Raw genomic sequence first — 24,014 nt, forward strand, 5'->3', positions numbered from 1 at the left:
CATTCTTGAAACTCACTTGGCCTTCTTACACCGCTTCACACATGATATCAATTAGAGTCCAGAATAAATAGCCCCATAGAAAGTATGCTGGCTTCTGTTGAAATCATGTTGGCAAAAAAACAAAAGATTAGCCCAGAATTTTACAACTCCACACACCACATTACATACAACAGATTCACGAACACACACACAGATACACACACACACACACACACACACACACACACACACTGCCTCAGAGACATCAAACAATACAGGAAAACCTATAATAATTTATAAAACTCAGATAGGAACAGAACCCTTATGATTTTTTAATGTACCTTAAGCTATCCATTACTAAAAAGATCTAGAAGAAGATCAATACGAAAATTACACATTCATGCAGTCAGTACAGGTAGCCCCAGATCAGTGCTTCAGTCATTTCTAAATGATATTACAGTAAATCATGTTGAGCAAAATCTCATAAGAATCAATAAAATGCATTTGTTTTAGTCACCCTCCAGGAAGTTTGCCATCTAAACTAGAAAGAGAGATGCAAACTAAGAGAAAAGATGAAATTGGCAGATGATGAAAGGGATTCCATTCAGCTCAAAGAATTAAGGACCTGCTGGGTTCAAATTGGGCAGGTAGGTAGCCCAGTGGATAGAATGCTGGGCCTCGAGTCAGGAAAACTCATTTTCCTGAGTTCAAATGCAGCCACAGTCACTTACTAGCTGTGTGACCCTGGGCAAATTTCTCCATCTGTAAAATGAGCTGCAGAAGAAAATGACAATTCATTTCCGCATCTTTGCCAAGGAAATGCTATATAAGAGTCAGACGTGATGGAAAAACAAGCAAACGACAAAAATGTTCAAATCACAATGGACAAAAAAGTGGATGTCTTCAAGTATTTGGGGGATATTTGACTCAGTGGTACCAATGAGATGCATCTACCCCCCAAAAAAGGCCAAAGACAGAGGAAATGGACTAATATGCATTAAAATATAGCAGTATTTTTTGTTGGAACAAAGAAATGGAAAGAACTAGAGTATGTTTGAATCAGTTGTAGTATACAAAGCATATGGAGTATGATTGTGTCAAAAGAAAAGAAAAATATGACAAAGTCTGTAGAATCCTTATGAAGTGAGAGTAAAATGGGCAGAATAAGGAAAAAATTTTACATGATATAATATAGAGGAAAACAACTTTAGCAGGTTATAGAATCTGATCAAAGCAGTGACCAATCTTAATTTCAGAAGACTTAACATAAAACAAGTCACTCACCTCTTAGAAAATAGAGTGGGAGCTGGAAGACAGTGATAAGAGATGCAATAATCCCTTGACATCCCCCGCCCCAACGGGAGCCCAAAGGAGATGGTATTCTGGTGACCATACTTCTACAACTACAGCTAGCAAATCCTTACCTGTGCACTTATCTTGAATGATCCGCCAAAAGAAACTATCAAAGAAAAGATATTTAATGAGATGCAGTGTAAGAACAAGAACAAAAAAACTCAGTCCCATGTACTTCTCATAATGTTTTGATACTGCTCTCTCAGGGTACGGCATTTCTGCTAGGGACTATAATTTTCTGGGTTCTCTATATTTTTTCCTTAATTTTTATTCCTCTCCAGGGCACACTAGTGACTCACCACCACAAGACTCTTTCTCAACCAACTTAGATCAATCTACCATTGAACCACCTATCTGGAAATCTCTGTATCTGATGTCTCGCCTTATTACGCCTGATTTCTCCCAGAATCTTCAATATAAGGAAAAGGCCCAAGACAACTCTGTTTGTTTTTCACCTAAGATACAGTAATGTCTCATCTACCGGGAACACTAATCATGCCCCAACAACAATATGCATACCACCCCCCGCAGCGCCTTTTTATCTGTCTTTCTCCATAAAGGTAAGCAACTTGAGGAAATGTCTTTTTGTTTGTATTTGCGTGACTAGTGCTGACCACATAGTAAACTGACCACTTCTCTGTGTTCATGCTATCGCTTTCTGGGAATGCTATGAGATGCTATCCCCAACTGGATAGTGGGGTGGGAGCATGGTACTGGCAAATGAGAGAGATCCCTCAACAAAAATCCAAATTGAGTCTCTCTCAAAAGTAGTATTTCTCCACAGCAGGTCATGCTCTCAATTATTAAAGCTCACATTTCTCAGACCTATCTACCTCCTGCCTCAACACTCTCTAATAACAATAAACTTGAGTGAAGAATTGTTTCATATCTATATACTTTAACATATTTAACATGTATTGGTCTACCTGCCATCTGGGGGAAGGGGTGGGGGAAAGGAGGGGAAAAATTGGAACAAAAGGTTTTGCAATTGTCAATGCTGAAAAATTACCCATGCAAATAACTTGTAAATAAAAAGCTATAATAAAAAAAGAATTGTTTCATATCTACTAAGAAGTAAGAAAGTATAAACACACCTTTGAACTTTAGTAAGTTAATGACATCCTATTGTGTCTGTTACATATTCCTAGGACTTAAATATTCATGTCGATAACAATCCTAAAAATTTGACTTTTCAAGTCTAATGATATCTTCTACTGAATGGATACATTAGAATTTTAGGCAGGGACATTCTGTCCAAGATCCTCAATTGTAAAATTACATTGTCCAATTACAACTTTATATTCTTCCACCAACCCCATGTTTTTACAAAACATAATCTTCTCTTTTAAGAATTCCCACTAATGCACTGTTAGAGGAATTGTGAAATAATCAAACCATTCTGGAGAGCAATTTGGAATTATGCGCAAAGGCCTATAAAATTGCATATATCCTTTGATCTTTATCCCAAAGAGATCATGGAAGAGGGAAAAGGACCTACATGTACAAAAATGTTTCTGTTCGCCCTTTTTGTAGTGGCAAGAAACTGGAAACTGAGTGGATGCCTATCAATTGGGGAATGGCAAGCAAGTTGGAATATATGAATGTAATGGAACGTTATTTTTCTCTAAGAAATGATTCAGCAGACAGATTTCAGAAAAGCTTAGAAAGATTTAGATGACCTGCTGCTGAGTGATGTTAATAGAACCAAGAGAATATTATATACAGCAACAAGAATACATGATGATTAACTGTAAAGGACTTGGCTCTTTTCAACAATGAGGTGATTCAAGGCAATTCCAATAAACTTGGGATAGAAAATGCCTTCTAAATCCAGAGAGAGAAATATGGAGATTGAATGTTGGTTGAAGCATAATATTTTCACCTTTTTTGTTTTTTCTTTCTCCTGGTTTTCCCCATTTTGATCTGATTTTTCTTGTACAACATGACAGAGAAGGAAATGTTTAAAAGAATTGCACATATTTAACTTAAAAAAAAAATTTCCACTCCCTACTCAGCATCCCCACTTCAACTCTATCTATTAAAGCTGGGGCAGCTAGGTGGTGTAGTGGATAGAGCACCAGCCCTGAAGTCAGGAGGACCTGAGTTCAAATTTGACCTAATTTAATACTTCCTAGCTGTGTGACCCTGGACAAGTCATTTAACACTAATTGCCCCGGGGGGGGTGGGGAGGGAGAAGAAGACCTCCCTCCATAGCCCTGTCTACAGGGCTCAATATCTCAATATTTTTGTGTTTTTCCTAGCTTCTCCCCTTAAAATCCTTTGTCAATTAGAACCTGAAAACCCTCATCTACATAAATCATCCGCTATCCAATTACTCTCCTTTTGCTCCCAAGTTCCTGAATGTCTCTGGAGAAAAATCACAATATCAACATATTGCATCAATTAAAAACTGAGAAGAACTATCCATAACAAGACCCCCACTGACTGCTGGTAAATGTTCTGCTGTACTCTGAATAGCTGCTTGCTCCTGTTACTCCACAAGGAATGTTTTAAACTTTGCCTTCTCTCTTCTGCCTGCTAACTATCTCCCACATAACTGATAATCTAGTTTCCTAAATCAATGAAGAGATCAAAATTAACAGGCTCTCTTGGCCCCAGGCTTCTGAAATCCTAAAAACCTCCCAGTACCATTACCCTCCTCTCCTTATCCCTTGTCTACAACTACATAGGAATTATCGCTTCTAAAGGTGATGGCTGAAGTTTAATCCTTCTGCTTACACATGTAATTCCATCTACTCTCACTTTCCCTAGAACCCTGTTCTAACAGTTATGCCTTTATTCTTATGCGTCGTTAAGCTTTTCCTTGATACTCAATCCTATTTGCCAAGTCTGTTCATGATCTTTTTTAGTCCATAAATCTAACCTTCATCTATCACTCACTACCAAACTTATTTTTTTTTTACAAGCTGCTTCTACTTAACATCTCTACTTCCATACTACTTCTTTCCCACAATCCTTTGCCAACAAATTTTCACTCCCATTAATCTACTGAAACTCCAAATCACTATATGTAACAGTAATTTTTTTAGTCTACATCTCCTTTTATTTCTGAAGTTTTTGACATACTTCACAAAATTAAATTTATTCCCTGAAATTATATTTTCTCTTCCATTCAAGAACAATATAACTTTCTAGTTCATTCACTTCTCTGACTGATTTTCCAATTTTGTTGTTGTTGTTACTTCCTGAACTCTTATTATTTGTATTCCCCAAGGATCTATTCTTAGCATTCTTGCCTCTTTATATGTTCTCTAATGGTAATATCATAAGTAGATGAAAATACTATTTCTAAGCAGATGCCTCCCAAATCTAAAATTCTGGTTTTGTCTTCTACTCTAGATATATTATTTACAGAACAACTAAACTTCTGTGTCCCACCAGAAAGTATACAATTATACTTAGGCACAAATACTAGTTCCTCTTCCCAATTTGGCTACGTCTGTCAATGTATCCCACCAAATTCTATGTCTTATGTTTATAAGCTGAAGGCAATCTGTCAATCATTCCTAAATTGGTTATAGTCATTGAAAAAGTAGGTAATGCCTGAAGAGTTCACCTCTATAATATCTCTTGCATTAATTTTTTTCTGTATTTCCAATGCCAACAAACTAGTATAAATGCTGATTTACTGTCTCCATTCTACTACATCATCTAGTCAATCCTTTTAAATAATACCTGAAAAAATTCCTTTATTTGGTTAAATTTGGCAATAACTTTCATAAATTTTATCACTCACTCAAGTATCTTTAACTGACTCTCACTGGCTGGTTAAATAAAATTCAAAATCTCTTTTCCCATTAGCCAAGGCCTGTGTTATCTGGCAATATCCTACACTTCCAGTGTTATCTCATAATACATTGTTTCTGCTTTTTTTAAACTTTATTATACTTAAACTGAATTATTCTTTAATTCTAAATCAGACTCTCTGATTTGCCGTCCCCACGCTTTTGTTTACACTACTACTATGCTAAAAACTAACTCCCTCACTACCCTTACCTAAAGTTCCTTAATTCTTTTTTAAAAATTTTCTCATAATCTTAGATTTTACAATACTTCGTACAATGAATGTTCCCTTTTAATAAAATATTAAGCAAAATCCAAATGACTTAATATCTTATTGTATATATCATTCCCTAAGCACTCCTTAAAAACTGCAATCATGACTTATTTGCATATTAGTTAAAAATGCAAGAACACATAAAATATATACATTCTAGTTTTAAATCATCCTATCTTCCATGACCTTCCCAAGTTCTTTTCTCCATTTAATTGAATCTTACTATCACCACTGCTATATTCAATTTCATAATTGTTGTTAGTGCATTTTCTTATTTTAGTTTTGCTTTCTTCATTCTATACCACTTTATATAAATTTTATACTTCTTTGAATTGTTCACATTTGTCATTTCTTATGGCACATTAATACTATATGATATTTATATGCCATAATTTATTCAACAAAACCCAAAACACTGAATATACAGAAAAAAGCTATAAGCAAGTGATTAAAAAAATAATGATTAATAATATTCTAGTACTGACACATATTTGTTAATATTATTGCTTTGTTTTATTAATATCTCATTTCTGAAGGTTTGTATTTTATACTGATTTAGTATGCTAATTTGTTCAATTTCTAAATTTTAAACTCTGAATCCAATTCATTAATCTTTTCTCTCATTAAGAGGACATTCAGAGATATAAATTGGTTCCTGAGTTGCTTAAGCTCAAATCCATAAATATTTATATGTTACCTTAATGCTGTTGTTACATTTAATATAACTTTTACTATTTGTATAATTTGGCCTTTAACCCAAGTGATTTAAACATTTTATATTTCACTTCTCTATCTAGACTTATATCCAATGATCCTATTTTTTAAAATTATTTCTTACTATGCTATGGGATTGAACAGAATTGAACATAGAGGATAGCAAATTGTATTGCTTCTTACAGTAGCCCTAAGCTTTTCTAAAAAGAAATGTCTGGCTCCTAAAAAAAAAAAAAAAATACATATTTTTCCAGTGACAATATATAGCTACAAGCCTATCTTCTCTGAAAAAGTGAAGCTGATGATCACTCAAAGGGCAAATAAGAAGGACATGGTGAACATTAGAAAACTATAACATATGACCCATGAAAAACTGATCCTGGAAGAATAGCTGACAAAAACAAAACAAAACAAAAAAAATGATACAACTTGTTGATAGTGCTCACTGATAGACATGTGATATTAAAAGACTGGCAGGAAGATACACGACAGTTTCAGGAGACCCTAGTGAGGAAGTTTTGATAGGGTGAGAGGCAATATTAACATGTGAAAGATCACAGATCATGGTATATGTCTATTAAAGTGGTTTTTGCATTTTCTGAATTTCAGAATTGATACCTGTTATACTCTAGCATATTATGGTTTTTGTAAACAAAAGTTAACATTAATGTTTCATAACATAAAAAATATATAAAATTTAACTTATTAAAGTATATAAAATCATTTTAATATAAATAAAAACTGTATTCCAAACTATTTTATTTTAGTTACTGTCATATACTTGAATTCAATTTATTCAGCATTCTATTGGAGTTGTTTTTCTTAATTTTTAATTTGTAACATTACATTAGTATCTCTTCAGATATTATTGTTTTTCTTTTTAAAGTTTAAGTAACTTCCTTCTATAAAATGTAGTTGCTATGCTACAAGAAAAGTATATATTTAATACTGGCGTTTTTCATTGTCAATGTAATTTAAGTATATGCTTAGATTTAAATAGAAATCTCTTAATGTTTTCCAATTTGATTTCAATTTTATCTACTATCATTTGTGCAATTCATGATCTTTTGGATTCTGGTAAAACATAATACATTTTATTCTAACTATTTCAACTTTTTCTTTGCCTATGACTTAGGTGTGATTCCTTTAAGCAAAATTCTGCAAAATTTTTCTTTCAACTGTTTCAAGGATTTCTTCATTTTATAGGAGAATTTAAGTCCATTTATATTCAAGATCATATTAAATTTTATTTTTCTTTTACTAAAGATATTCTTGAAGAGTTTTGATGACCACTTATTAGAAAGTCACAAAGGGGAGGCTTAGTCACGTACAGATTAGACCATCTGTCCTCTGAGGCCCATTTGACTCATTTATTCTATGATTCTTTGTTTTACTTCTACCATATTAATGAGTACATTAATGTACTCATAATATTTTATTACTTGCTTTATAAGCAAAGATTGCTATCTACTTATTGCACTCCTATTAATCTAACACTTTTTTTTTTTTTTTATAACCACACTATCCCCCAATGTGGGTGACCAGTTTATAGAGGATAGATTGCTAAACTAGGTCACAAGAATACTTGAAGTTTATATCTGTTTTAGACACACATGAACAATTTAAGATAATCTGTCTGAGCTTCAGTTTCTTTATCTGCAGAATGAGAATAACTAATGGGACCTAACTCATAGGGTTGTGAGGATCACATGAAATTACTATGTAAAGTGCTTTACAAATATAAAGAGGCTAAATAAAAGCTAGACAAGTTTATTTTTATTTTTTCTGAAAATTTTATTTCTCTTTTTCAAAAATGTCAAATTCCTAGATTCTACACTATATGAAAAAGTACAGTTCTAAGATTATCTTCAATCCCCACTTTTCTCTTCTTTCCCTTTTTCATCATTTGTGATGCTGATAATCCCTTGCTAGTAATCACTTTATAAAAAATTTAATCAATGTCAAATATTCACCCATCAATTCTATCTTTTTTACCACCTGTACTATTCCAAATATTCATACCGTTGGACAAATTCTATGAAATACTCATTTTAGATGCATGCTGAAATCTAGGCTATTGACATAATTGGACATTTCCCATATGGATGGACAGTCCAAACTCACTGGAATGATTACAAATTTTTTTCCAAGAATTTTTTTGAAACCTATTGTCATGTTAAAATCTCATATTCCAGAATTATCTAGAATTTTTCACTTTAGGATTAAAAACTCAGCACAATTCAAAAGTACATTTAATATTTTTCTTCTTGGCCGACTGTAAAATCAAATCTATATTATTATCAAATAGCAAAACTACAAGAATATACATGGTGGAGATGAAATTCAGGTTGATGATTTCTTTCACTTTCGCAATTGCAAAAAATTTTATCCCTTAATTTCTTGAAATAAAGCTCTTGTTCTCTTCTTTCACATTTTCAGGAAAGATAGTAACTTTTGATTAGCTTTCCAAGCTTTGTACTTTAATTACTCCATACTTGTTGGTAAGGTCATTACAGGCAGCATGGTACAGTGGAACTAGAGGACTAATTAGAATCCAGACATGCTCTAATTACTTATTTGAGGGACGAAGGCATTTGACTTCTCTGTACTTCAGCTTCCTCTTGTACTAGACAAACTCTAACACCCATTTAGCTCTAAGTCCATGTTCTGATTACCATATTTTCTTCCAGTTATATATTGATATTTTTTTAGCTCCTACTATATATTTTTTTCTGATATGTCTTACAACTGGGCAATTTTATCCCTAAGTAAATACATATTTTATTAGAATTTTGCATGTAAAATATCAACTTACTTAAATGTATCATCTTTTAAAAAAAATTTTTTTTACTATTCTCAGTTCTTTCCTATTGATGACAAATTAAAATTTTCTTTAGAATAAAACAGTATAATTCTTACAATAAAGAGAGCTTGATTTTTAGAAGCATTTTTTCCAGACAATTCACTGATTTTTTTTTTGTCTGTCCAATGTCACCACTTTAGACTACTGCATAATATTTACTTATATTACTGTAGTTTTTTTTCTTCTTTTCTTTTTATGTGAAATGATTTTCTTGTGAATGAGTTATTTCTGAAGGATTTGGGGAGTTTTTTAATTGTTTAATCTACCTGCAACCTTATCTTCAGAAGGAACAACACTGGAGTCCTGGAATCATCGGATCCTAGTGTTCATCTTCTTGCTCTAAATCCCTATTCTTTATACACTATGTCATCCATTTAGCTTCTGAGACATCTTTCTACTCCATGCAATTCAACTAAGTAATTCAAAGTACTTCAGAAATGTATAATTTCTTCAAAATATATATTTTTTATTTAGGAGGGGGTAAGACAATTGGGGATAAGGTCACACAGCTAGTAAGTGTTAAGTATCAGGTTGATTTTGAATTCAGGTCCTCCTGAGTTCAGGGCCATTGTTCTACCTACTGTGCTGCCCAGCTGTCTCTTACAGTATATACTTTTTTAAAAATCCATGTATATTCTACTATATTCTGAATGTATATAATATACATAATAATATAATGAATATACACTATATTCATGCATATAATCCTTAATGCAGAACATAACCTCTCTGTGCTTGAGTATAATTTTGTGAATTCTTAATGAAAAAAAAAAATGCAATGAGATCTCACAAATATGAGCCTCAAGTCCATCCTCTGAGTGACAAATACATAGTCCATCACTAGTCCATATTTAAAATTCTTCCAAGTTAAAAGGCTTTCTACAACCACAGCCACTGAAAATCTCAAGTCACCTCATAACTCTTATGAAGAAATAGAATAAGCCTTTGAGAGAAAAAGCCTTATCTAAAAGTTGGATCTCCTCCAACATTCATATTGAAAGAATGAATGAAGGTGGTTATGTTATAAAATCCCCCTTAAACTCTATTGATGATGGTAAAGTCATCCACTATTTCAATTAATCATGTAACTAAGGAAAAACATCAGGATTTCAGTAACTTTTTCAGGGTACTCAAGATGGATGATCACTTCTAGAGTCCATTAAGATCTTCTCAGAGTATCAAATGCTTTTCTAAAATTAACCAAAGTATAAAATTAAATGTATAAAATTTGGCTGCAATTCCCTACATCATTAAGGAGAGATTGGGTTTACCATTTGGAGCACTTGGAAGAGACTCGAATGGGTTTCCAGACAACAAAACGTTAGGATGTGATTTAAAATCCCAAGCCTAACAATGACTTCTTGTCCCATATCACATCTCTAGAAGAGCAAAGATACTCTACGTATCTTGAAGTCATTAATAATTTTTCCTGGCTATACAAATGAAACTGGTTCAGTTCACATGTCCCTTCCACTGACGATTAATGTCTAGGTTGGGTAGAAATGCTGTCTGAAGTGAAGTTATTAAAAGTACTCAAGAAAAATTTCCAATATTCCTTTACAAAAAGAACAAGGACAGAAGGAAGGAACAACAGAACAAGAAGATGCAGTTTTTATCAAGTTATCTTTGCTTACAATGCCCAGTCTTTTGTGGGGTCAGCAGAATTTGAAGAAAAGCCATAGATGGCAGCCCAGATGATGTGCTTCCCTTGGAGCCAGAAAGACAGGTTTAAATTCCCATTAAGGCCCCAAGACCTAATTGTCACCTCTGTAAACTAGGGATAACCATTTCTGAAAGAATTTACCTTTTAAGGAGGTAAAAAAATTGTATGAATTGTATGAAAAATCTAAATCACAATATTATTATTAATAAACACTTCCTTTTTCTCTATTACTTTCTAAAAAGTCACTGAGAAGAGCTTGTTCAGCTTTCTAAAAGGGTAGAGAAAGAAACACCTCCTTGCATGAACATCTCCAAATCAGCTCAAACGAAGCCTACCTCAGCTTGGCAGAGTGCATGAAGACCTTGTAATACCAAAGCTGCTGGAGTTGCTTGGTCAGGCTTTGTGCATTCATTCAACACCTGGGAAATAGCTGCCAACATATCTGCCCCATGCTGATATGGTCTATAGAAAAATCAAGGGGGAAGGGAGAAGGAAAGAAAAATCAGCATGTTAGTATGTAGAGTGTGTGCCCTCTGAATATAACATGCAGCATTAATGCTGCAAAGACTGCTTTATCACATCTGAGCTTAATTCACTTTGCCCTTTTCTTCTATTAACATCTTACCTGATCCCATCCTAATTCTTCACACTGACTTCGGTTGTGACAATATTTTCCAAAGTAGACAAGGCAGTTAACTCAAACAAAAATCTAGGAGGATGGAAAAGCATGCTTCTTTTGACCTTGAATTACAATTTTTTCAATTAGGACCAACTTCCTGCTTTGGGAGGTGTTAAGAGCATCTAAAGTAGGACAAAACATCCTTGCAGTCTTGCAGCTCACACCACTGCCAGGTCATGTCCTACTTCTGATTTATAGAAATTTGAAAACATTCATGATGACAGACTATTAAATTATAAAACTATAATTATTTTAAATAGGATTTAATTTATTTTCTCCATCCCATCCTACCCCCCACATATTGTTAACAGCACAGGAAAGAAAATAAGGTACTGAAAAATGGAATGTCACTACGTGTAATTTTATTATGGGAGGGAAGGGGAAAGGAACGTCAACTGCTCCTACTTTATTTAGTTATGGAGAAAAGCAGTCATCTTCCTGATTTCCGCATGTCTAGTTTTTAAAAGCAAAGAATATCAGTAACAATCTCAGGTTATTTTCTTTTTAGTTATCAGCCATAATTCCTTCTCTTAAAAAATTCCTATAATTATAGATAATTAAGTAATAAGATATTAAGGTAGAGTAAAATAATTTGTGACTACAGTCTAGTACTTCAGTTTACAGGCTCTTAATTTAGAAGAAAAATAAGGATGATCATGTTATACATTTTCTGCTCTGCAAACACTTGTATGCAAAGGTTTATCCAGAGTTTGTATTCAAGAGTTTTAAACACACACACACACACACACACACACACACACACACACACACACACACTTTTTTTAAACTGGATCTTATACCTAACTACAGAAATAAAGGTCAGATTCAATTTGACAAAGTCAAAGTAATCTCTTGAGAATTTCTTGCAGGTATCTAAAAATAATTCCTCCTCAGATACCACCAAAATAGTGTCAAACATGTTGATATATGTAATTGCAAATTCACCGTCATCTCTATTTAAAAGATCAAAGCTGATAAATAATAGGATTAAGGAAAGACAAATGTCCCAAATTTTCAAAAGTGAAAAGAATCACGTCAGCAAATTATGGTCACTTAGCTTGACAGATTTCTGGCAAAATTCTAGAGCTCATTTTAGAAGGAGTATAGTTAATGAGCATTTAGAAGAAGCAATGATCAAAAAGTTGTTATGGTTTCATAATGAATCATGCCAGAAGCTCTAAAAAAAAAAAAAAAAAAAAAATACAATTGCATTGTTGAGGGAATGCTAGAAATTTTATCAAACAAATTTTAGAAAAGCTTTAGACAAAGTGTCATTTTTCTAAACAAGATGATAAAATGTAGGTAAGATAATAAGAAAAAAGATAATAGGAATTTGGAATTGGTTAAATGGGTCATTAAATGGTTTAAATGCTGTCATTAATGGTTTTACTACTCTGAAAGAAGATGAATATCTTGATATCTTTGTTTGGTTGTGTATTGCTTAGAACATAGATGAACAGAAGTTTCATGCTATTTTGGGAAGAAAGCTAGACTTGCAGTAAAGAGAGATATCCATTCAAATCAAACTTTGAATGTATTAGTTGTGTGACTATAGGCAAGCCATTTAACTTGAGTTTTAAAAATTTTTTTGTTTCTTTTTTTTTTTTTGCAAAATGGAGGTAGTATCTGTGATACCTACATTGTCAGGATTTGTTAAAAGGATTAAATGAAATAATGTACATATAGTACAATGCAAAAGGTAAAATACTAGATAAATATTAGTAGATTAGTTTATGTTATTGTTTTTGGCTCTGAAGAACAGAAAGACTGAAAGAGGGTGGGGCTAAAGCCTGTCAAGTCATTAAAGTAGAGCTCTCCCCAAAAAGGAAATTCCTTTAACCTACAGAGATCAGCAACTGTTTTGAGAAAATTATTTCTCTTGAAAAGTTACCTGAGACACTGAGAAGTAATTTGCCAATGGTCACAGTCAGGATGTGACAGGGACAGGACTGGAGACCAGGTCATCCCGACTACAAGGTCAGCTCCTTAGTCACTCTAACACACTTCTTTTAATTTAATTTCTTTATTTTAATTAATCACTATGAATACATGTTTATCCAATATACAGATGCCACCGCCTAAAGAGTTAACTAATAAATTGAGGGCAGAGTTGGAATGACAAAAGATCTTGCTTTGAAATGCCAAGCTGAAATAGGAAGAGGAAATTTAAGAAGAATAAATGTAAATTCTTAATAGTTAAGCTGGAAAAAAAAAATCTAATTTAAGTAGGACAGACTGGGAAAGGAATGGCTAGACAGCAATTCACCTGAAAAATATCTAGGGTTGTAGGGGAAAAGAGGTTTGAGTAATATAAGCTTAATGACTCAACAGTGATAGCTAAGTGAAAAAAGCTAATGTGATCTTTGGCTGCACTAAGGGAGGTCTCACTTCCAGGACTGGGAAGGTGATAATCCCTGTGGTCAAACCACACTTGGAATAGTATTACACTCAGTTCTTGGTGCCATATTTTAGGAAGGATATTAATAAACTGAACAGTGTCCAGACCAAGGTAACCAGAAAAGTGAGGAATCTCAAGACCTTGCTATATAATAGGACCATTTAAAAGAAGTCAGAAATTGTATTATAGAGAATCTGCTACATAATAATAATAATGCATGTGACAGAATATATAGATTATATTCCATCTATAAATGAGATTTAAGAGACTTGTGATAGTTTTCTTTAAGCTCTAGAACAGTTTTCATGGAGAAGACATATGAAATTTATGCTTCTTGAAATAGGGAAATATTGAAATAGAAGGCAAATTTAAGAACAACATAAGGCTAAGCATCCTAAAAATTAGGCCCAAGAGTAGAATTGAGTATCTCAGAAAATAGTGGGCTACCCCCATTCCTTGAAAGTCTTTCAACACAAACTGGATGACCACTTGATAGATGTAGCCCAGGAATGGCTTAAACTTATGTTGTATTAAATGAAGGGTTCTTATACTCCTTTAAAAGTTAGATAATGCTAATGGATCCCTTCTAAGAATAACTTTTTAAATGCATAAAATGAAAAATATAAAATTTCAAAGGAAACCAATTATATTAAAATATAATTCACAAAATGTTAAAAAAAATTTTCATAAAAAGCAGGATAAGAACTTTGTACTAAATGATCTTTGTCCTCTTCAACTCTTTAAGATTTCATGATTCTAGGATTCCTACTACCAAGAACCCTAACATTCAAACTGTTTATGTTTCCATAAGTATACACATTTGTATAGATACTAGATATTACCTTTGTTTACATATATCCCTGATACAGGCTGCTTTAGCAATCAGTTTTTCCCACTGGATTTCTTTGCCCACAGACAAAGATGGCACATCCGACAATGCCATGAATCTCTGCAATTCAGGGTAAACACGATCCTAGGAAGAATTAAATTTATTAGAAGAGTAATTTTCCAAATCAGATTGTAATAATTATACTGCCCAAAAATGCTTTCTGAAATTAGCAATTACTTACATTTGAAATTATATTTCTTCTAATCAACTGAGGAGAAAGCTATCCTATGATCACTTCCTATTCCTTAAATAGTAGTCTTTCATTAAGAATCCTTTACAATTATTCCTTTTCCAGCAGCCATCCAAGAATCATGATTCCCTCAAAGAACACTGCATCCAGTTACAACTAACCCCCATCAATCTGGTCATGAATGGGAATTTGGACTACTCTTTGTCCATTATTGTCACTTACTTGGCTCCATAATTTAATAGTTGCTTCTGCTTTGACATTCATTCATTCAAATTTAACTACCCAGTCTAGGTCAAAGAATCTTGATATCCTAGTCCCTAGGGCATTTTCCTCTACTTCCCAAGGAACTGAGTACCTGACTTCCTATCCTATTTTTCCCCATTTCTACATTTATACCAGTGAACTTTAACAACTATACTGATGTTCCCACAAATACTCCAACCTCAAAAGTGCCTCAGACTACTTAACTCCCATAACCACAATCTATTCTTCACCTCAGTTTCTTGGAATGGTCACACTCTAAATCTAGTGATCTCCCAAAAGTATTCCATTTCTATGATCAAAATCTCACATATTCTTCTAGCTAAACGTAACTCTCTCCTTATATTTTACCCTTTCTTAAACTTTGTCACTCTTCAGTTATTTTTAGTCTAGTTATTCCTCAGTACCTTCTGAGGCAATTATGGACGCTCTGAATCCACTTATATTCTCTCCCAATATGGATGCCATGGTTAACACTTCAACTACACATGGTTCATTAATCTCGCAAATTTTAACCCTTAACCTATCAATATTCAGGCCTTGCCACACAACTCTCAATTATTCGCACTGTCCCCAAGTTTCTACTCATGCAAGTGTACAGAGGTAGAAAAAAGTCAGATAAGCCCCATGGCTGGGTCCACTCTATACAAACATTATCCAACCCCAATTGAGTCCATATTATAAAAAGGCAAGAATTTTTGCTTCTCCCTCACTGATTCTCCAGGACAACCAGGTGGCACAATGGATAGAGTCTAGCCAAGAGAGATGAAGACCTTGGTTCAAATGCAGCTTTGGACACTAACTACCTGAGTGATCTTGGTCAAGTGACTTAAACCTGTTTGCTTTAGTTTTCTCATTTATAAAATGAGCTGGAGAGAAAATGGCAAATTACTCCACTATGTTTGCCAAGAAAACCCCAAGTGAAAGAACTGAACAATACTGATTCTGAATTCCATCTTTCACAAAGATTATTCCAAGTCTCTGTTTTCCTCAAGCTTCAAACACTATGCTCAGCTGACGACCTTCCCTCACAACAAAGAAAATTAAGACCCTCTGCCAGAAGATGGTTTTCTCTCATTATAAAACTCCATCTTTCTTTTGTTCTCTCTCTGACTCTGTCTCTGTCTGACTGCCTCTCTGACTAGCTGTCTCTCTCTGTCTCTGTCCGTCTACCTGTCTCTGGCTGTCTCTCTGGCTGGCTGTCTCTGTCTCTGTCCATCTGCCTGTCTCTGGTTGTCTCTCTTCTCTGTCTGTCCATCTGTCTCTTTCTTCCTCCTTTCCTTCACTCTAACTTCTGACAGGGTAACTCTCCTTCCCCACCAAGATCAATCACTCTTCTTGTACATCTGAGGACAACTCAACCTGTCTTCTCCAGCATCCTACTTGCAATCATCCCTTTTCTTTTTAATATTCCAATTCTCTTATCAACCTTCTTCCATGCTACCAAAGCACATGTCTATGTTTCCTCCATTCTTAAAAACATCAAACATCTCCATCATCTCCTCCAGTTGTCTGAATTTTCTTTCCTTTTTCAAACTCCTAGAAAAAGTTACATGCTCATTGTCTCCACATCAGCTCCTCCCACTCGCTTCTCAATCCCTTGTAAGATTCTGATCTCATTGCTCTATTTAACTGCCCAATTGATGGTCATTTTTGTAGAGTTCACCCTCCTTGACCTTAATGGCCTAATTACTCTCTCCTCCTGGATACTCTCTCTTCTTTGGGTGTTTAGGACTCTGTTCTGTCCTGGGTTTTGTCCTAACTAACAGATTTTTCTAAGGTTCCTTTGCCAGAACATGACAAAATTCTGAGAGCAGAATCCATTATGCTTTTGTCTCCATATTCCCAATGTCTAGGACAGTGTCTGACATAATCAAGACAGTTTAATACATTTTTTTAACTTAGGATGAATAATAATGTATGTGGTATTCTCTTCTTTTGTATAATATGATCGTTCTCTGGGTGCAGGTTTCTCGGGGAGCTTCTGGAGGCAGCCTTAGTTTCAATTCCAAGTAATAATCACCCCAAATGCAGCCAGGAGTTAAAATCCAATCTTTTATTGTCTTTTCCAAAATAGCCCAGTAACCTTTCCTTGATTCCGAGAGTTCTTGTTGCAAGTCCTTTGCCTCTGCCTCTGCCAACTTTAGCCTCTCCTCTTCCAAATCCTTCATTTTGCCCGACTGCAGTCTCTGGCTTTTCAATCTCCCCAACTCCCTGACTCCACTGACTCAGTGCTCTTTTAGAGGTGTAAACTCAAAGGTTGATTCCTCCTCCGAGAGTGGGATTATGGGAGGTGTAACTTTGTGAATCTCCCAGACTTGTGAACTAATGAGTGAGCTAATGTGTGAACTCTCAAAGGAGTGAACATAATCATTGTTTCTATCAATTCTAATGACTTAACACCTTGTAAGGATTCTAACAAATGTACAGCAACAAAACATTCCATTTCAGACAAAAGGTTTTCACTCTAGTTTATCTAGGACTCACCTGTTTCTCCCACAAAGACGTCATTAAGCGTAAAGTGACAGCTCTGAGTTGGGGGGTATTTCCCAGAACCTGGATTACTCGTAGAATTTGAGCAACACAAACCTGGAAAATACAGCAGGAGTTTGAGGTACTCTTCCCAGATTGATAACTTTAAAGTAACCACTAAATAATACAGGTCTTTAAGGTTTACAAAGTATTTTACAAATATTATACACTTCTAGAATGCAAGATGTTATTGTTTTATTATTATGAAATCACAATATAATTATAATACAGGTTTGGTATATGTTTTATATATATTTTGGTGTTATAATGTTATGGAAATATATTTATTAACTTAGTGGACAGAGCACTGGGCCTGGAATGAGAAAGAACTGAGATCAAATTCAGCCTCAGACAATTAACAGGTGTGTGAACCTAACAGTGTCACTTGGCCTGTGTTTGCCTTAATTCACTGGAGAAAGAAATGGCAAAGTACTCCACTATCTTTGAGTTTTAAAATCTGGCAGCTGAGAAGCCTTGTTCGTGTCACTTAACTACATATTCTGTGTCTCGGTCAATAAAATGAAAGGGCTGAACTACAAGATCTGCGCTACTTTTCATGTCTAATTTCCAGGAACCATTAGTCATCTGTACAGTCACAGGACTAAAGATATAGATCTGAATGGAATTCTGGAGGCCATCAAGGCCAACTCCCTCACTTCACAAAGGTAGAAAAGGAGTCTGCTCATATAAGGCAGGGAATGGACTAGCTCTTCCTGCCTCCAAGTGCTCTGTTCACTCTACTACCCTGCTGTTTTCTAGAAAGAGGATGCTTTTGTAATCTGAAGAATTTATAAGATTTGTTCATGATACAAAATGGCTTTCAAAATGTTGTTTTCTTTATAAAAAATTTTTTCCAAAACAGAGAAGGATTTTTTAGAAAAGGTAATTAATTTTGTTAATATACTAACCTTATGTACACCCAAAGTAGGTAGAGTATATAAAATATCAATATATGAAAGAGGTTCCAGTGGTCTTCCAAGCTTGAACATCAAGACAGGGACTAGATTTGGTACCTAGAATACATATAAAGGGTATTTTAACTATGCTACTTACCTATGTAAAAAGAGTACAAATGTCACAATTACCCAATGAATTGCCAAGAGAGAAATTAAATAATATATTTCTATATATAGTTTTTATATCAGTGTTGGCAAGTAAAAGAACAGCACAATTAAATAATGGCTAATGATTGTCTCGTAACTCCTTTCCTCCTCTAGCTTTTTCTCTCACAGCTTAAAAGCATTTACTGAGCACTTATCTGCCTAATAATAATCCAGAGTAATAAAAAAAAGATTAATACAAAAAAACTTACAATCTTATTATGGAACCAATATATATATGAAATGGGCACCTTGGAGGCTCATTATCTAGAGAGTGAGCCTAAAGTCTGAAAGACTCATTTTCCTGAGTTCAAATCTGACCTCAGACCCTTTCTAACTATGTGATCCTGAAAAAGTCACTTAATATTGTTTACCTCAGCTTCCATCTGTAAGACACATGGGAGAAGGAAATGGCAAACCCTGCCAGTATCTTTGCCAAGAAAATCCCAAAAAGCATCACAAAGAATAGGAAATGACTGAATAACTAGCATAATCAATCAATCAATAAGGGACTACTGTGTACCAAGCACCATCCTAAACCCCTGGCATACAAATCCAAAGAATAATACAATTCCTTCTCATGATGAGCTTACATTCTAATGGAGGGACAAATACATAAAAATATTAACAAGTATCTAGCCCAAATATAGGGAATAAATACACCAATATATATTTTACTTATTAACACACAGGAGTTACATACAAATTAAAAGCTTCATGGAGAATATGATATCTAAGATATATCTTAAAGAAAGAGAATAGCAGAGATAGAGAAAAAGTACATTCCAGACAGATGCCCCTCTCCATAAAATTTAAGGATTGAACTGAATGATACGTATAGATATCTTCCCACTGTAATATCCCATAGGCCTATTAATTAGAAGGTGAGATAGCATATAACAAAGTATTAAATTGTGTGGTTCACTCAGTAAGACAGCTGTTCAGGGAAAAAAAAAATTATTAAGCTGCTCTTTTCCTCCCTGAACACATGATGACACTTAGACATAAGAAAAGTAAAGCAGAAGGAAAGTAATCAAATAACATGTTTGGGATATTTTTATAGATACTCTATTTTCCAAGTGTTGCACAGGACAGGTATATTTTTGCCTACTTGTTATTCCTCTCTATGTTTGTCTGTCTTAGAAATCCATACTCCTGGAAAGCACATCAAGTATTTGATTCATTCCTTCCTAAGGGCCAAATAGAATACTAAACATTGAACATTCATTCGGTAAGCATTTCTTAATGATGAGGATACATCATAGAAGAGTCTGATGTCATGAATTTAATGGTTACATTCTTAGAAGGTATAAATTTAGGAAGGATTTATGTTTTTCACATCCGGTGGGGTGATTATTGGAATAGAACTTCGACCACCTTCACTTTCAGCAATTGAAGGGAGACAAATACTTTGTGTTGACTCCTCAATCCCCATTTTAATTAAAAACAAAGGTTACCTAGATTGCCTTCCCCTGTGTCTCGATGAATTATCCCTTCTGGAAACAGTTTTTACCAAGGCACTTGGACAGACTCTTAATTCAGAAAGGAAGTTTAGGAAATTTACTGGTATCTTACAAAACAATATATTCTGACTTGTGGCCTTTAAGCAAATGTTTTAATTATAATTTGGAAAGTGGGACAATAGATATCATCCTTAATGTGTTCATCTAAGAATATGGCTGGGGGTTCCCTCCTTTTGGCTAAATTATGTTGGTTTTCCTGAGGGTTAGGAAAATTGGGAAGGGGCTGCTGGAGATGGGGAAAAAATGTGTGTGTGTGTGTGTGTGTGTGCACGTCATATGTACATATACAAAGAGATTGTGGGGAGACAGAGACAATTTCTACTCTCAAAGAACTTATATTGTATTGGGATAAGAAAAGTTGGATTGGATTTAAGATCTGAAAGATGTGGAAGGGGAAGAAATCATAGGTGATTACCAAGTAACAGGGAGGAGAAGGAGTGAGGGAGAGAGATGCCTGAGGTTGCAAAACTGAAGTACTAGGAGAATGGGAGACAAGAATATCCTAAGACACAGCAAGCTGCTGTCTCTAAGAAGATTCCAGCACTTCAGTGATCAGAAGGCATGAAAAAATAAGGGAATAGAAAAGAAATTTTAATGTGCTAAGTATATTAGATTTCAAAGTTGTATGAATCAGGTTATTAAAATTATGAACAAAAATCATTAGTATACAAAGATATGATAAGATCTGAAACAAGCAATCCCAGTCTGACTGAACACAAATAACGGTATTCCTAACTTCTCAAATCATTGATCCTTCTACTAAGTCCCTCAAAAATGTCAAATGATACAAGGTTCATTAAATATATTTTTACATTTTAACTCTATATTTTAGAAATTAATGGTGGGACTCTCATAGAAAAAAACTAGAAACAAAGTAGATGCCTACTTATTGCAAGACCACTGTGAAGATTACAGGAAAGGAATTTAATGAAATATGATTATTTCAAAAGAAGTGATGAATATGTATCTCTTTTCAGAGAAAAGAGATTTGTATTAAATGACAGAGTACAGAAAGAAGAATCAAGAAAACACTATTTTTTTTTCCTTATGTAAAAAAATTAATTTTTTTTAAATTTTTTAAAAGGAAAAACATTCCCAGATCCACAATTTCCTTCACTATTAAGGTAAGAAACTTAGTAAACAGAAAAAAATGACATGAATATTTTTAATATATGAATGCTTTCTTTTATTTAATTTTTTTATTTACAAAACATATGCATGGGTAATTTTTCAACACTGACCCTTGCAAAACCTTGTGTTCCAACTTTTCCCCTCCTTCCTCCCACTCCCTCCCCTAGATGACAGGTAGTCCAATACATGTTAAATATGTTAAAGCATATGTTACATCCTATATATGTATACATATTTGTACAGTTATTTTTCTGCACAAGAAAAATCAGGGGTAGAAAGAAAAATGCAAGCAAACAATAATAGAGTGGAAATGCTATGTTGTGGTCCACACTCATTTCCCACAGTTCTCTCTCTGGGTGTAACTGATTTTCTTCATTACTAAACAACTAAAACTAGTTTAAACCATCTCATTGTTGAAGAGAGCCACGTCCATCAGAACTGATCGTCATATAATCTTGTTGTTGCCGTGTACAATGATCTCCTGGTTCTACCTGTTTCACTTAGCATCAGTTCATATAAGTCTCTCCAAGCCTTTTTACAGAACAATAATAATGAATGCTTCCCTAAAGAACAGATAGGTTACAGCTTCAGCAAGAAAGGAGGAGAACATGTGTTGTGGTGAAAAGACCCGTGAAAAGGCTATGGAAAAATGGAAAGGAGAAAGTATCATCTGTCCTACACTAGCATGTGCAGGGACTAGCAGCAGGATATATGATAATATATTTCTTTCCAAAAACACATTTCTCTAACATGTTCCCATAAAAACTTTTTATACTTAATCTAGAAGAAATGTTCTGAGAGTAAAAGTATCAGGGGATAGATAGGGTGGACATAGCATGCCCAGAAAAAAAAAAAAAAACCTGCAAAGTAACAAATGGCTAACAAGGGTACTCAACTCTAGCAAAATACATTTTTTTTTGGGGGGGGGGATACAACACTAAAAACTATTGGTTTCTTCCAAACCAATCAGTGATTTAAGTAATTTTTTTTAATCCAGCTATTTTTTTTTAAATGGCCATGTGCCCTTTGAATGAAACCCAACTAACAGATGTTAGCTAAATAGTTAACGAGTCAGTTAGCTACTTGGTAAATGTTTATTGTGGAATAAGGCCACATAGCACAATTAGAAAAAGGCACAGGATTCAAATTTGTGCTGCTTATACTAAGCTGTGCAATTGTTAGGGTCAGTTTTCTTATGAGAAAAATGAGAGGTTTGGATTTTATGATCATTATGTCCCTTTCAGTAATGAAGCTAACATACTAAAACCAAAGAAAGACAAACACACACACACACATACACACACAATCACAGATTAATTTGGTACTCATTAAGTGACAATAAAAATGACAATAAAAAATGCCTCATTAAAAGAGCAATAAACAAACCTGGTCAGACAACTCTATTAACACAAAGACACTCATTGAGTTGATAAGAAATATCAAAGCAAATTTCCAAAAGGCATTCTTCAACTTCTGATGTTATATATTATTTTGAAATAGAGTAAAATCTCAATTATCCCAAGTACTTAACAAGGTATTTGGTATATAGTAGGCAATGATACCTGACCACATAATAAGCAAGCATGAAACTATCCAAAAGAACTAAATAATTGGAATATTTTCTGTGTATAGTTTTCAAAAGAGTGGAATAATTTATGAAAATAGGAGAAAGGAGGAGGGAGGAGAAAGGAAAGGGTGAAGAGTAAGGGATTTTTTTTCTTATTTTGATATATTTGGGTTTTGTATCACATGTGTTTCTGAAAACATCCCTTTTTGCTCCCTTTCCTAGCAATTCATCTCTCAGAACAAATATTTAAAAAAGAAAGAAGTTCGGCAAAATCAATCACACTAATTGTGTATAAATGTAATATTTCACACCAGTATTCCCCCAACACTAGTAAAGAGGGAAGGCGGATGTAGTATTTTCTCCACTTTTCTCTGGAGATAAGCTCAGTCATCATGAGGGATTTGTTCTGCAAATATAACAACTTGGAGGGTAGGTTTTAAAGTGACTACAGACAGTCTAATTGCTACCATGCTTGTAAAAATCTACAATTCCACCTAAAAGCTTGTCCATGATCACAAAAATATTAAGTTTTTGGGAATGAATTCGAATCCAAGTCTACCCACTCCAAATTTTTTGTGCTACTTCCACAAGAATTTCTAAGATGTCTCAAATCTAAAATTGTGTAAGACTATGCTTGACAACAGAACGCTTAAATCCTACCCGTCTGATCTGGTAAAAAGAAGCTATTTCAATAAGATTCCTGGGTTAGAGCAATATCCTAATGCACACACAATGCCACTTTTTTCTTAAGGCACAGGGACCAAATCAATAATTTCCTGGACAAAAGAAACATTAGTCCAAGGCAACTTCCTTTACAATTTCAGGTCAGGTCCTTCTCTACAATTCATAGTGTTAAAAGATCTTAGAGTTGTTTAGAGCACTAAGAGGTGATCTGATTTTCCCAGGTTCACACAGAAGTATGTGGGACTTAAATGTAGCTCTCCCTGGCTTTAAAGTGCCTCGCTAATTACTAAGGCAACTAAAATTCTCCAATTAAATAATTCTCAAGACTTAATTACCTCAAAGACAAATGGGTGCTTGAAGTAAGCCCTAAAGTTAAAAAAAAAAAATCATGGCCCTAAAAATTTACTTTT

General features: G+C 34.2%; 1 protein-coding gene across 6 annotated transcripts in view; it reads right to left on the reverse strand.

Moving 5' to 3' along the window:
* The window catches only part of FOCAD (focadhesin), a 352,199-nt gene that overhangs the window by 169,530 nt on the left and 158,655 nt on the right, over positions 1-24,014 (reverse strand). For all 6 annotated transcript variants that reach the window (XM_031969053.1, XM_031969044.1, XM_031969047.1 and 3 more), the window contains 4 exons: positions 18,508-18,612; positions 17,555-17,656; positions 14,570-14,700; positions 10,986-11,112 (listed from right to left, as the gene is read on the reverse strand). In XM_031969053.1, coding sequence (XP_031824913.1) covers positions 10,986-11,112; positions 14,570-14,700; positions 17,555-17,656; positions 18,508-18,612 — 465 coding nt within the window. The remainder of the gene's footprint in view (positions 1-10,985; positions 11,113-14,569; positions 14,701-17,554; positions 17,657-18,507; positions 18,613-24,014) is intronic.

The sequence above is a fragment of the Sarcophilus harrisii genome, chromosome 1 (genome assembly GCF_902635505.1).
Source record: "Sarcophilus harrisii chromosome 1, mSarHar1.11, whole genome shotgun sequence".
Classification (NCBI taxonomy): domain Eukaryota; kingdom Metazoa; phylum Chordata; class Mammalia; order Dasyuromorphia; family Dasyuridae; genus Sarcophilus; species Sarcophilus harrisii.